Here is a 13205-nt window from a genome sequence, read left to right as displayed (position 1 = left end):
GGAACTTGCCACAGTCAGATGATCACCTCATCGGACCACCATCGGTCCTCTATAAAAGTATTTGCCTTGGCAGCTAGGTGGCACAGTGGATAAAGCACCAGGCCCTGGATTCTGGAGGACCCGAGTTCAAATTCGGCCTCAGACACTTGACACTAGCTATGTGACCCTGGGCAAGTCACTTTACCCTCATTGCCCCACAAAATAGATAGATAGATGAATGAATAAATGTATCTGCCTGTCTCCTGCTCAAGGAGAAAGGTATCTCAGAGAGCCATGCTTCTGTGCCGTGCCATGCCTTCTCCCCATGAGAAGTTCAAGGACTTCTCTCAATTTCCTTTCCCTAGCACCTAAATAAAACATTATTTTATTCTAATTGGATTTGTGTGCAAGAGGCTGTCATTCTTTAAAGAGGAATTCCTAAGGACCCCTACCCCAAACCCCCAGCTCTTTCCCCCATAACAAAGCCCAAACCTTTGCTCTTCCTATCCAAGGGACTCAATTAACTGAGCAGAAAGTGTTGCATTCATAGGGTTTGCAAATAATGCTTTGTCCACCCCACAGCAGGAGAGAAGCCATAATCTGCCACTTCAGGCCAAGAGCAAACTGCTTTGCTTAATCACGCTGCTGCTTCTTCCTCCCTCCCTCCAGGCTCACATCTCTAGACAAATCTGGGCCGCCTCATAAAACTCGTTGGCTTCCTATAAATGTAGACTCAGAAACAGCTTCACTGCCCTGGGTTTCCATGCCTTAGATAGTCTCAGCCAAGTAAGCAGTCTCACGAACCCAGAGGGTGCCAACGAGCATCATTCCCATCTCAGAGTCAAGAGGAAGTTGAGGACGGCCTTGCTGGGACAGAGAAAGGCCCGAGCCCCAGGTCTAGTCTCAGCTCTACTCCTTCCTTCTGAAATGGAAAGGGCACAATCTGGGCTCCGGGTTTGAATCGCCACTCTAGCACCCGCCCCTGGGGACCTCAAACAAGCTTCTCACCTCTGGGCATCAGTGGTTGGATGAGAACTATCCCTTCCGCTTCTCCATCCTAGAAGAGTCAGCAAGAAGCATCGCCTCTCACTCTGAGAAAAGTGAGAATGTTTGGTGGAGTCACTTAATCCTTCCTTAGGTCCCACCCGACTCTAAGATTCCATGCGGGCCTTGGGTAAGGAGACAAGTCGGGGGAGGCCGGGTTCCATCTTTGGGGGCTCCTCCTCTCTCCATCTCTGATCCCCTCTCCCAGAGCTACTCCTGGACAGCTGCAGAATCCAGAATGGGGAAGCCTAGAAAGGAGTGCTCTAGTCCTTCACCGGCCAAGGACAGCTGAGCCAGGCTGAAAGGCACACACTCTTTTGAAATCTCGAATCAGAGCTAATGACAGGCCCCTGGAGGAGCAGGTCTCCTGAGATCTAGGATTCCAGGCCAACTTTCTTGGGCCCTCGCCAGGACTCCCAAGGACTGTGCCTTCTCCTGACCTAAGGGGCACAGAGAGGAATGGTGCAATACTGTGAAGACGATCACCATCAGCTGAGGGCTATGTGACCTATGAGATGGATCATTTCTGAAAGATCCCGCCCCATCTGGTCTCTGGATGATCCTGTAAATCACAGGGTCAAGGATCGATCGATAGCTGGGCCAGACACACCAGCCCCTATGCCATCTCACCCATGACTGTCCCCCACTCTCTACACAGCACTTAGATGGAAGGGGGTTTTCTGAGGAGAGGGGCTGTAGGGTTAGGGGCTGGTTTCTTTGGCTCTGGGTCCTCACTGCTCAGCTAAAGTGCCTGGTGCAGGGTAAACATCAGGTGAATCCTAGACAGGGTCACCTGGTCTCAATGAGGTGCCTACTATGTATCAGACACTCTGCCAGGCCCCAGGGACAGAGATAGAAGTGAAACTGTCCTTGTCCCTGAGAAGCTGCCATTCAGCCGGTGAGAGGCAGTCTCTAAGAAGCATTTTGTCAGCACTTTACCAAGCAGGCACAGGGCTAAACGATGGGGTTAGAGAAAACAAAACACTCCTTGCTGGTGAGGAGTTTCTACTCTATCAGGTTCAGGCTGGCGGGGAGGGGACTCATTCTGGGGCCAGGAGAAAGCCCCTCCGCAGTGGGGCCCACATGGCCATGGAGCAGGCCCCCAGGCAGAGGCCAGACCACAGAGAAAGTCAACAACTAGCATTTATTAAGCCTCGACTGTGTACCAGACAAAATACTGAGCAGTAAGGACGCCCAGAAAGCAAAACCGGTCCCTGCCCCCAGGGCCTAAAGCTCAGGCCAACAACTGGACAAACAAGATCTGACCGGAGACCTCAGAAGGAAGACACCAGGATGATGCAAGATTGTAAAGGCCAGACAGAAGAGGGGCTGTGGGGGCTCTGGAGAGGCGGCGTCAGACGCGGGCTTTCTGTCCTGTGCCCTGGAGAAAGGGTTAACCTTCACTGGGATCAGGTGTGAGCAGCCCTGTCCCTCACTGACCATGAGTGGATTTAAAGGTCATTCTAAATCGGTTCATGAATGGTTTGAACTCCCACAGACTAAAAGCCCCTCAGAGCCCAGCTGACTTCAATCCCCTCAGCATCTTTTGGTCAAACCTCCACACGCTCTAAAAAGCAGGGTTTTCCTCATTTCCCAGACCCCTCCCAAAACTCCAAAGGCCAAGCTGCCAAAGTCAAGGTCACTAACTGAAACCACCAGAAACATCCAGCTTGTGAGCACTAGGAAATGGCCCACTCTTACCCGCTCCTAACGGGACATTCGGGAAAGTGTTTTCGATGAATAAATGTTATTTTTACTTGCCAAGCAGCAACACAGAGGAATGACTGGGGCTTTAAGAACACAACCACGGGATGAAATTCTCTTCAGCTGAGTCCGTTCCCTCTCTGACTTGCCACAAGGGGATGGCCAAACTCAAGCTCAAAGGCTATTCACAACACAGAACAACAACTCCTAAGTGGGGTCAAGGCAACCAGAGGGGAGGAATTTGGGGAGAGGGGGCAGAACTTCAGGTCCCACTCCTTTTTTTTTTTTTTAAATAAAGCCCAAAGTAGGGGTGTGTGTGTGTGTGTGTGTGAGTGTGTGCTTGTGTTTGTTTCACGGAAGTGATATTTAAAAAGATATCTGATAAGAGGGACCAGGAAATGCAAGACTTTCCAGAACTATGTGCAACAAACAGGGTTCTGAAATTGGTCAAAGGGCATCTCTCCAGTCTCGGCCAACCCAGATGTTTGTCAGCTAAGAGTCCAAAGTGAGGATTCAAAGGTGGCAGCTGGCAGAGAGGAGAGAGTCTCTCTGCCCCTTCCCAGGCCATGGGGGACGCAGCGCCCCTCAGTCTCCTCATCAACGAAATGGGGAAGCTCTAGTCTGCCACTAACCATCTAGAATCCCAGGGGAGGAGGGGAGATGAAGAGGTTCTCAAACCCTTTACTAGCTGAGTGACCCAGGGCTCTCATCTGTAAAACAGGGGCTTTCTTTTTTTTTTTTTTTTAGTGAGGCAATTGGGGTTAAGTGACTTGCCCAGGGTCACACAGCTAGTAAGTGTTAAGTGTCTGAGGCTGGATTTGAACTCAGGTACTCCTGACTCCAGGGCCAGTGCTTTATCCACTCAGGGGCTTTCTTTTAATAAAGACATTCACAGCACAGCCCTCGACTTGGTGCTGGGGAAAGTACTCGGCCTTAAATCCCAGCTTTGTCCCTTACTACTTGTGTAACCTTGGGGCAAGTCACCTGACCCTGTCCCTAGGTCTCAGTTTCCCTATTTGTACACTGAGAGGATGAATTTTAAGGTCTCTGGTTCTAAATCTGTGATCGACACTGCGCTCTCAGGCTCAGTTTCCTCATCTGTAAAAAGGGGGGTGGAGTGGGCTAGAGGGCCTCTTAGACGTCCTCTGTCCTTCCAGGACCTGCTAGGCAGCAAAAGGAGCAGGGGATGCTGGGGAAGTTGAGAAGGCTCCACGGGGTCATAAGAGCTAAAGGTAGTTGGGGGGCCCCTACATTCTGCACAGAAGGAAACTGGGGTCCCCGCGGCAGAAGTGATGACAAGTAATTGAAACTAAGAGCTGTCATTCAAAGTCACAGTTGGTAGTAGGGTGGGCATAGGCTCTGGGGAAGACCCAGGGTGCTCTGGTGGGGGGGCAGTGCCAGGGGGGAGTTTCGGGAGGGAAGGAGGGTCTCTTAGGTGGGGTGAAGGACAGCTGGGAGTGTCTACAAGGTGGGGGATGGGGGGTGTCTCAGGAGGAGGGGGGCACTGGAGAAAGGCTGTGTGTGTGTTGGGGGGGGCCCTGCAGGAGGTTCAGCCCGCACTTCTTCAGTCTGTGCACGCGCGTGCGCCTATCCCTGTGGGGTCCCCCCTCCTCCGAGACTCAGAGGATGGGGGGCGCGTGTCTTCCATGACAGCAGAGAGTGTGCGCCCCAAGGAATAGGGGTGGGGGCGCGTTTTCCGTGACCGCAGGGGCTGTGGTGTGCGGGCGTGCGCAGCAGGGGTCCCGGTTCTACGGGGGGGGGGGTGTCCTAGCAGGGGGCGTGCGCACGCGTGCAGCAGGGGTCCCGGAGCTCCCGGCGAGGAGGGGGCGGTTCTGCAGGGGGTGTCCCCGCGGGGGGGGTGGCGTGCTCACGCGCGCAGCAGGGGTCCGGGGCGCCCAGCCGGGGGGGGGGGCTGTGCGCACGCGCGCGGTAGGGGTCCGGGGCGCCCGGAGGGGCGGAGGCTGTTCTACAGGGGGGTATCCCCGCGGGGGGGGGGCTGTGTTCACGCACGCAGCAGGGGTTCGGGGCGCCCGGAGGGGGGGGAGGCTGTTCTGCAGGGGGTGTCCCCGCGGGGGGGGGGGCAGTGCGCACGCGCGCGGCAGGGGTCCGGGGCATCCGGCGGGGGGGGGGGCTGTGTTCACGCACGCAGCAGGGGTCCGGGGCGCCCGGCGGGGGGGGCAGTGCGCACGCGCGCGGCAGGGGTCCGGGGCGCCCGGCGGGGGGCGGGGGGGGCGCGGCCCTCCTCACCTCCTCCGTGACCGTGGGGCAGTAGAAGATGAGCAGCAGCATGCTGAGCACGTTCACCAGCAGCCCGCTCAGCGTGATGGCGTTGGGCGCCAGCCACAGCGGGACGCGCGCCACCAGCCAGCGCCAGAAGGGCTGCAGCAGCGGCTCCAGCAGCGACGTGCCGGCCGCCGAGTAGCGGTGCTCCTCCAGCCGCCGCAGCTGCGCGGGGCTCAGCGGGGCCGACAGCGCCCACAGCGCCCACGAGGCCGCGCCGCCGCCGGACCCCGGAGCGGCCGCGTAGCCGCCCGGCCCGGGGCCGCCCGGTCCGCCGTGCCCGCCGCCCGCCCCCGAGGCCGCCATGGCCGCCGCAGCCCCCGCCGCCTCCGAGCGAGCTCCGGGCCGACGGAGGAAGGGACGGCCGGAGGCGGGCACGGCCGGAGGGGCGGGGCCCGGGGGCGGGGCCCGCGGGGCGGGGCCGTTGATTCTCTCACGCGGGGGGCTCCGCGCGCACATGCGCACACACGGGCGCACGCCCTCTCGGGAGCCCTCCCCCGGAGCGCCTTAGGCTTGGGTACCCGAGCGGAGGCCCCGCCCCCAGGCGGCATCCTTGCGGGACGAGCTCCCGGAGCCGCGGGAAGGACAGCGAAGAGGGGAAACTGAGGCCCAGAGAGGTCACTCGTCATCATATCACAGAGGATCATAGCCCTGGAGCATGAGGGGACAGCTAGAGAAACCGAGACCCAGGGATGCCGCGTGGCACGTGCAACGACTCAATTGGTCCTCTGTTACAAAGGATTATAGACCTAACCTTGGAAGGGACCCCAGAGACCACCTGGTCCAGGCTCTTCAGTTTACAAATGACCTGGAAGGGGCCTCTCCAGTCGTAGACCTGCCAACCGGAATCATCCGGGCAATCCCAGCTCTGCTTGTGTGATCTTGGGTCAGTCACTGCCCATCTGTAAAATGAGAGGGCTGGACTAGAGGTGACCTTTAAGATTCCTTCCAGCTCAAGGTCAGTGATCCTTTAGAAAGGGCTTATTGGGTCTCTTGTAAAAAGGGCAATCCGCTAGATACTGGGACAGATCTGCTTCCACCATGGGACTCCTCTGGTTGTTAGGAAGTTGTTCCTTACACAGAGCTGATAGCCACCTCCCCTCAGGTAGCTCAGATACTTCCAATTCCCATCAATCAGCTGTTGGCTGGAAGGCGCTTAGCACAGTGCCCGACACATAGTAGGCGCTTCAGGAATGTTTACTGGTGGATTGATGGGCTTGACCTTGGGTAAGGAGATGATTAAGGACTGAGATTCAGAGCTGGGAAGGAATCTTAGGGATCATCTGGTCCCTATCTGTTTGTTTGTTTGTTTGTTTTGTTTTTTTGCAGGGCAATTGGGGTTAAGTGACTTGCCCAGGGTTTCACAGCTAGTAAGTGTCAAGTGTCTGAGGCCGGATTTGAACTCAGGTACTTCAGTGCCAGTGCTCTATCCACCGTGCCACCTAGCTGCCCCTCCCTATCTGTTTTACAGAGAAGCACACAGAGACCCAGAGAGTTAAGTAATTTGTCCAGTGATTCATAGATAGTGAGGATCAAAGCCCTAATTCAAGTCCGTCATTGTTCATATCAGCACCAATCATCCTTGTGACGGACAGCAGACCCCACAAGGATGACATAGAAAAGCTGGCCTGCCACATTTTAGCTCTTAAGAATGACCTCCAGGGGCAGCTAGATGGCGCAGTGGATAAGCACCGGCCCTGGATTCAGGAGTACCTGAGTTCAAATCCGGCCTCAGACACTTAACACTTACTAGCTGTGTGACCCTGGGCAAGTCACTTAACCCCAATTGCCTCACCAAAAAAAAAAAAAAAACCAAAGAATGACCTCCACAGGGATTCTCATTCCCCAATCCTCACTCTGGGATTAATGTGAGGCCTGATACGTGGGGTCATGGAAGATGGGTTCTTCACAGGACAAGTCAAGCTCTCAGGACCTCTTATGTAAAATGAGGGGGGTGATTTCTAAACACACTCTCTCTTTCTCTCTCTCTCTCTCTCTTTTTCTCTCTCTCTCAAAGGCTATGATTCTCTGTACTATGATACTCTCTCTACTTCCTCTACCCTTGATCCCCACATGACATGAGCTCCATGCCCCAGATAACCTCCAGGCCCCACACCTCACAATGTAACTGCTGAGCAGGAGTATTCTGTCACAAAAGTTATCTGTTGCACAACCTGAAACGAGGAGGCCTGCCTGCTACTGAACGGGCTCCCCAGCCCATGGGGATTGATCGGTAGTACATTTTTCTAGGGTGGGGAGCAAGCTCAGAAACTGCAAGGGAGGCAGTTTCCCCACTGGGTCACTCTCCATTTCTGGATGCAGCCTATCACGAAGGTAGCCCCAGCCTTGTGATGAAAGGCAGCCACTGTCTGTCACAGGCAGCCCTCCCCCACCCCTTAGGGGAAAGTGAGGCTCCTCAGGCCCCTCTAGAGGTAAGTGCATCTCTGTCTCATGATCTCTCTCCCTTCTGGTGCTTCTGAAAGCTGATCCTGGGAAGGTCACGGGATGTCAGGGACAGGGAGCCCAATTCTGAGGTTCACAGCTCACAGTCTGTCTTACTGGAGCTGTTCCTGTATGACTTTTCACCCACTTTCTGGCTATTCTCCTTCAGCCAAGTTCCCACAAAATGTTACACTTTCTCATAGAGCTAAATCAGGCACAGCAGTAACAGCATAAGTAAGGAAAGCCCTCCTTGGGAGCTGGAAAAAAAATTGAGATTTTCAGTCTAGAATCCATTAATTGCATATTTTTAAAAATTCAGTTGTCTTTTATTTTCAGCTCTGAATTCTCTCCCTCCTCTTTCCCTTCCCTCATCTACTGAGAAGGAAAGAAAAACAAAACCCTTTACAAAATGTGTGGTTGTCAAAACAAATTCCTCCATATCAAACCATATCCAGGAAAGAAGGAAGGGAGAGAGAGTGGGAGGGAGGGAGGGAAGGGAAAGGAGAGAGGAAAAGGAAAGAGAAAGGAAGAGAAGGAAGGAGGAAGGAAGAGAGGGAGTAAGAAGAAGAAGAAAGAAAAAGGGAAGAAGGAAGAAAGGAAGAAAAGGAAAGAGAAAGAAGAGGGAGAAAGGGAAGGAAGAAGAAAGGAAGGAAATAAGGAAGAAAAGGAAAGAAAAAAAGAAAAGGGAAGGGGGAAGAAAGGAAGGAAGGAAGGAAGGAAGAAGGAGCAAGGGAAGGAGGAAGGAAGAAAGGAAGAAGAGAGGAAGGGAAGAAGAAGAAGGAGAGAAAGGAAATCTGCTTCAATCAGCATTCTGAGTCCATCAGTTCTCTCTCTGGAGGTGCATATCATTCATTTTTCGTCACCAGTTCTTTGGAATTGATTGGTTGGAACTGATTGTGTTTATCAGAATTCCGAAATCGTCCAGTGTCTATTATCTTTGCAATATTGTTGTTACTATTTACATTGTTCTCCTGGTTCTGCATGCTTTACTCTATATCAGTTCATACACATCTAGCCAGAATTTTCTGAAACTTTCCTTTTCATCATTTCTTACAGCACGATAGTATTTCATCATATTTATCTACCATCACTCGTTCAACCATCCCCAGATAATGGGCTTCCCCTAAGTTTCTATGTAGTACTTTGCCACCAGAAAAGAGCTGCTATAAATATTTTTGTACAGTGGGTCCTTTTCTTTCTTTGCTCTTTTAAGGGTACAAACTTAGTAATGGCATTTGCTGAGTCAAGGGCTATGCACAGTTTAATAGCTCTTTGGACATAGTTCCCAATTGCTCTTCAGTTTGGATTGGACTAGCTCATAGCTCTCTCTACAAACAGTGCTTCAAAGCAGGGTTTCTTAAACTTTTTCCACTCGAGACCCCTTTTTGCTCAAGATATGTGTGACCCAGAGTATATGGGTATATAAAATAGGTATACATAACATTTTACTATTGATAAAGTCTTTACAACCCCCACGTTGAACCCATGTGGGGTTGAGCCCCACAGTTTTAAGAAGCTAGGCATTAAAGCATCTGTTTTCCCACAGTCCCTTCTGCATTTGATTGCATATTTTGCAGTCTGTTCGTGTTAATTATTCTTCGAGGCATGTTAACAGTGCTACTGGTAGGAACATGGGCTTTAAACCTATGTCCCAAAGAGCTTGCTGAGATTTATAATATCATAGACCTAGACTTTAGAGACCTTCTAGTCCAGCTTCCTCATTTTACAGATGGGGAAACTGAGGCCCGGAGGTTCAGTGACTTGACTGAAGTCAAATAGTAAGAAAAGAGGTTGTATAAACCAATATGAGGGTCATAGAATCATAGATCAAGAGCTTGGAAGGGACCCTAGATGCCATCTAGTGCAATTCTGTCAGATGGGGAAACTGAGACTCAGGGAGTTCAAGTGACTTATCCAAGGTGATATAGATGTCAGAGATCGTATTTGAACCTGGTACCTCTGATTCTTAAGCATCAGTGTTTTCCATTGATGGAATGATTTTTTAAAAAATTGTTTCTATTTTCATCATATGAAATTCCCAGGATAAGTCAAAATTTTGTGCTCTAGGAACCCCTCCCCAAAGCAAGCATTTTATGGGATTGAAGACCCTCAAGAAGATCATGATTTTTTTTTCTCTTCCAGAGGGAACCTGGGGAGAAAGTGTGTGTGCACATCAGAACCAAACCTCTGAGCCAAGGGAACAGCAAATTTACTTTTTAATCTGTATTTGAGGCAGTAATTCAGCTGCTTTTAAGAAAATAGACTGAGGGGGCAGGTAGGTGGCTCAGTGGATAAAGCACAGGTCCTGGATTCAGGAGGACCTGAGTTCAAATCCGGCCTCAGACACTTGACATTAGCTATGTGACCCTGGTCAAGTCATTTAACCCCCATTGCCCCACAAAAAAAAAAAAGAGAGAAAAAAGAAAATAGACTGAGATTCAACTCTTGTCAATCCAATATCTTGTATATAGTTCTTGTTTTGTCGGGGCAATGGGGGTTAAGTGACTTGCCCAGGGTCACACAGCTAGTACGTGTCAAGTGTCTGAGGCTGGATTTGAACTCAGGTCCTCCTGAATCCAGGGCTAGTGCTCTATCCACTGTGCCACCTAGCCTCCCCCTTGTATATAGTTCTCATGAGCTAGTTTCCTCTTTATCTTCCCAAGATGATGAGGGGTTTGGACTCGATGACCCTTAAGGTCCCTTCCATCTCTAAATATATGATCTTATGACCCACCTATTGGCGATGTGATCCTGGGCAAATCCCTTGACCACTCCATGATCTAGACACCTTCCTAAAACTAAGCCGCCGTTCTGTGTTAGAGCTTCCTCCTCTGGCAGTTTCCTGAACTACTGAAATTACAGCTCCAGTCTCTATCCCCAGACATCATATTTAACAAGGTTAGGAATAAATATGCTCTATGTCTCCTCTTGCCCCTTTTTTTTCTGTGCATTTTAAAAAAAATAAGTGTCTTTTTTGTTCATCATGAACATAGTCAACAACCACCACAAGTGTTTAAATCCAAAAAAAGGCATGAAATGGATTTTAATAAGAATGAATGGACTTCTGTTCCAGCCAGTCACGCCTCATACCCAGTTAGCTGCCAAATGTCGCTCTTTCTACATTCATAACATCTCCTGATGTTCTCTCCCCTCATTCCTCCGGTAAGTCAGGTCCTTAGCACCTCTCGCCTGGATTATTGCAACAGCCTCTTAATTGGTCTTTCTGCCTTAAGTCTCTCACCATTTCAGTCCCTCCTACACACTGCTGTCAAAGTAACCTTCCTTTAATGCAGATCCAACTCATTCAACCAAATCCAGTGGTTTCCTATTACTTCTAGATTAAAATACCGTATTAACTCCTCTGTTCAGCTTTTCCAGTCCTACACAACCCGGCTCCAACGCAACGGCTTCATTGAAGGTTACTCCCCCTCCCGTCCTCTGCAATCTGGACAAACCGGATTTCCTGACAGGTGCGCCAGTTGGATTTAAGAGAGGCCAAGCTGCACAAAATCACCAGCCCCACTTCTCTCCTCCAGAGCCATCAGAGTCCAGAGTCTTGACAAAAGTCAAGACAACCATAGTGATGAAATCCAGGCTTCCAGAATTAGCCGAGCAGAAATACTATGCAACAAGGGCGTGGACCTTGAGTAACACTTGTTACTCAGGACACTCAGTCTCCTATCTCTATGCCTTTGCACCGGAATGCCATCTCTCCTTCCTTTCGCATCTCTTCCTTTAAGATGCAGATTAAACGCCATCCTCCACATGAGAGACTTTCCGGATCCCTCCAGCTCCTGGTGCTCTCTCTCCCAAAGGAGCTTGTATTTAACTACGTCGTATATATTTTTTCAGTGGCATTATATTAATTCTGTGTATTATTTCTATAATATATCTATATATCTGTTGCCTCCACCTTCTGAAATGTACATTTCTTGTGAGTTGGGATTGTTGGATTCTCTGTACTTGTAGCCCTAGTGGCTTGTTCATTCCCTGCTGTATAGTAGGTACTAATAAATACTTGATGATTGATTAAGATGCATTTGTGTGTGTGTGTGTGTGTGTTTGGGTATTGTGTATATATGTGTATATATATATTATATATGTGCATGTACATATGCAATGCAATACACACATGTGCATGTGTATACACACATACACAGTGTGTTGTGCACAGCATGTTTATGATACACTTGCATGTCTATATGTGCACATGTGTGTCTATGTGCAGTGGTGTATGTGCACACACAGCATATATGTATAGGCATGCATGTAAGTGTGTGCAATATATAATAATTAATAATAACAATAATAACAACAACAGGGCAATGAGGGTTAAATGACTTGCCCAGGGTCACACAGCTAGTAAATGTCAAGTGTCTGAGGCTGGATTTGAACTCAGGTCCTCCTGAATCCAGGGCTGGTGCTTTTATCTACTGAGCCACCTAGCTACCACCTAGCTGCCCCCTCCCACCATATCTTTTTGTTTTTGTTTTTTTTTTTTTTTTTTGCGGGGCAATGGGGGCTAAATAAGTGTCAAGTGTCTGAGGCTGGATTTGAACTCAGGTACTCCTGAATTCAGGGCCAGTGCTTTAACCACTGCGCCATCTAGCTGCCCCCACCATATCTTTTTAACAATTATCTGTCTGTTGCCCCTGCATTCACCCCCCTTTCAGCTAGAAATAATATTTTCTTTCTAAAAGTCTTCCTTCCTTCCTTCCTTCCTTCCTTCCTTCCTTCCTTCCTTCCTTCCTTCCTTCCTTCCTTCCTTCCTTCCTTCCTTCCTTCCTTCCTTCCCTCCTTCCTTCCTTCCCTCCCTCCCTCCTTCCCTCCCTCCTTCCTTCCTTCCTTCCTTCCTTCCTTCCTTCTTTCCTTCCTTCCTTCCTTCCTTCCTTCCTTCCTTCCTTCCTTCCTTCCTTCCTTCCTTCCTTCCTTCCTTCCTTCCTTCCTTCCTTCCTTCCTTCCTTCCTTCCTTCCTTCCTTCCTTCCCATTTCCCTTATTAAAGTTCTAGTTTTCTGCTAGGGATATAGCAGTATAACTTCCTGTGAGCGAACCTTCATGTTTGTTGCATAGAATTGCAACTAAGGTGAGGCAACCACAATTTTGTACTAGGATTCAGGAAATTTAGGGGGCACCAATATCTCTTGTACTCCTTTAACAGTAGAAACATATTTATTTAGAAGAATGACAAGATGCAAGCTTCTGCAAGCTACCAGATGTCGTTCCTCACCCCCGCCCCCGGACCACATGCACCTCTGCCCCAGCTGCCTTGTCCTACTCTCTCTCCTGCTGGCTTCTTCTCCAGCACTGGTGGGTGGTCCAAGGACGCTTTCCCCCATCCTCCCCTGAATTTATTTGTGTTTGTTGTGCTCCCTGTATAATGATGTGGCGTGCTTGAAATAGTCAAGACGCATTTTTCTAGGTTTTTTTCTGTGTCCCTTTCAGCAGGCCACTGCACACGCTGAGCACACAACTGAGTGTTTATTACTTGGGGGTAGGGAGAAGAGGGAACAAGTATTTATTAAGCACTGACCCCTTGCCAGGCACTGTGCTCATTAAGCACAGACACCTGTTTGGTCCTCATAACAACCCTGTGAGGTAGCTATTTTATAACTGAGGAAATCAGGCAGGCAGATGATAGGTGACTTACCCAGGGTCACACAGTTAGCACGTGTCTGAGGCATGATTTTAATTTGTCTAATTCCAGACCCAGCTCTCTAGCCACTGGGCCACCTAGCTGCCTTTATAACATATATAA

The 13205-nt window shown here is 50.2% G+C and overlaps 1 protein-coding gene across 2 annotated transcripts in view; it reads right to left on the bottom strand.

Annotated features, from left to right (window-relative positions):
- CHPT1 (choline phosphotransferase 1) overlaps positions 1-5328 on the bottom strand; it is a 36655-nt gene extending 31327 nt beyond the window's left edge. For both annotated transcript variants that reach the window (XM_043965947.1, XM_043965948.1), the window contains exon 1: positions 4975-5328. In XM_043965947.1, the coding sequence (XP_043821882.1) occupies positions 4975-5313 (339 nt within the window). In that variant the 5' untranslated portion in view covers positions 5314-5328. The remainder of the gene's footprint in view (positions 1-4974) is intronic.
- Positions 5329-13205: the final 7877 nt, after the last annotated feature.

Source organism: Dromiciops gliroides, chromosome 5 (genome assembly GCF_019393635.1).
Source record: "Dromiciops gliroides isolate mDroGli1 chromosome 5, mDroGli1.pri, whole genome shotgun sequence".
Lineage (NCBI taxonomy): Eukaryota > Metazoa > Chordata > Mammalia > Microbiotheria > Microbiotheriidae > Dromiciops > Dromiciops gliroides.
Note: the sequence above shows the minus strand (reverse complement) of the source record. Positions and strands in the feature narration are given on the sequence as shown.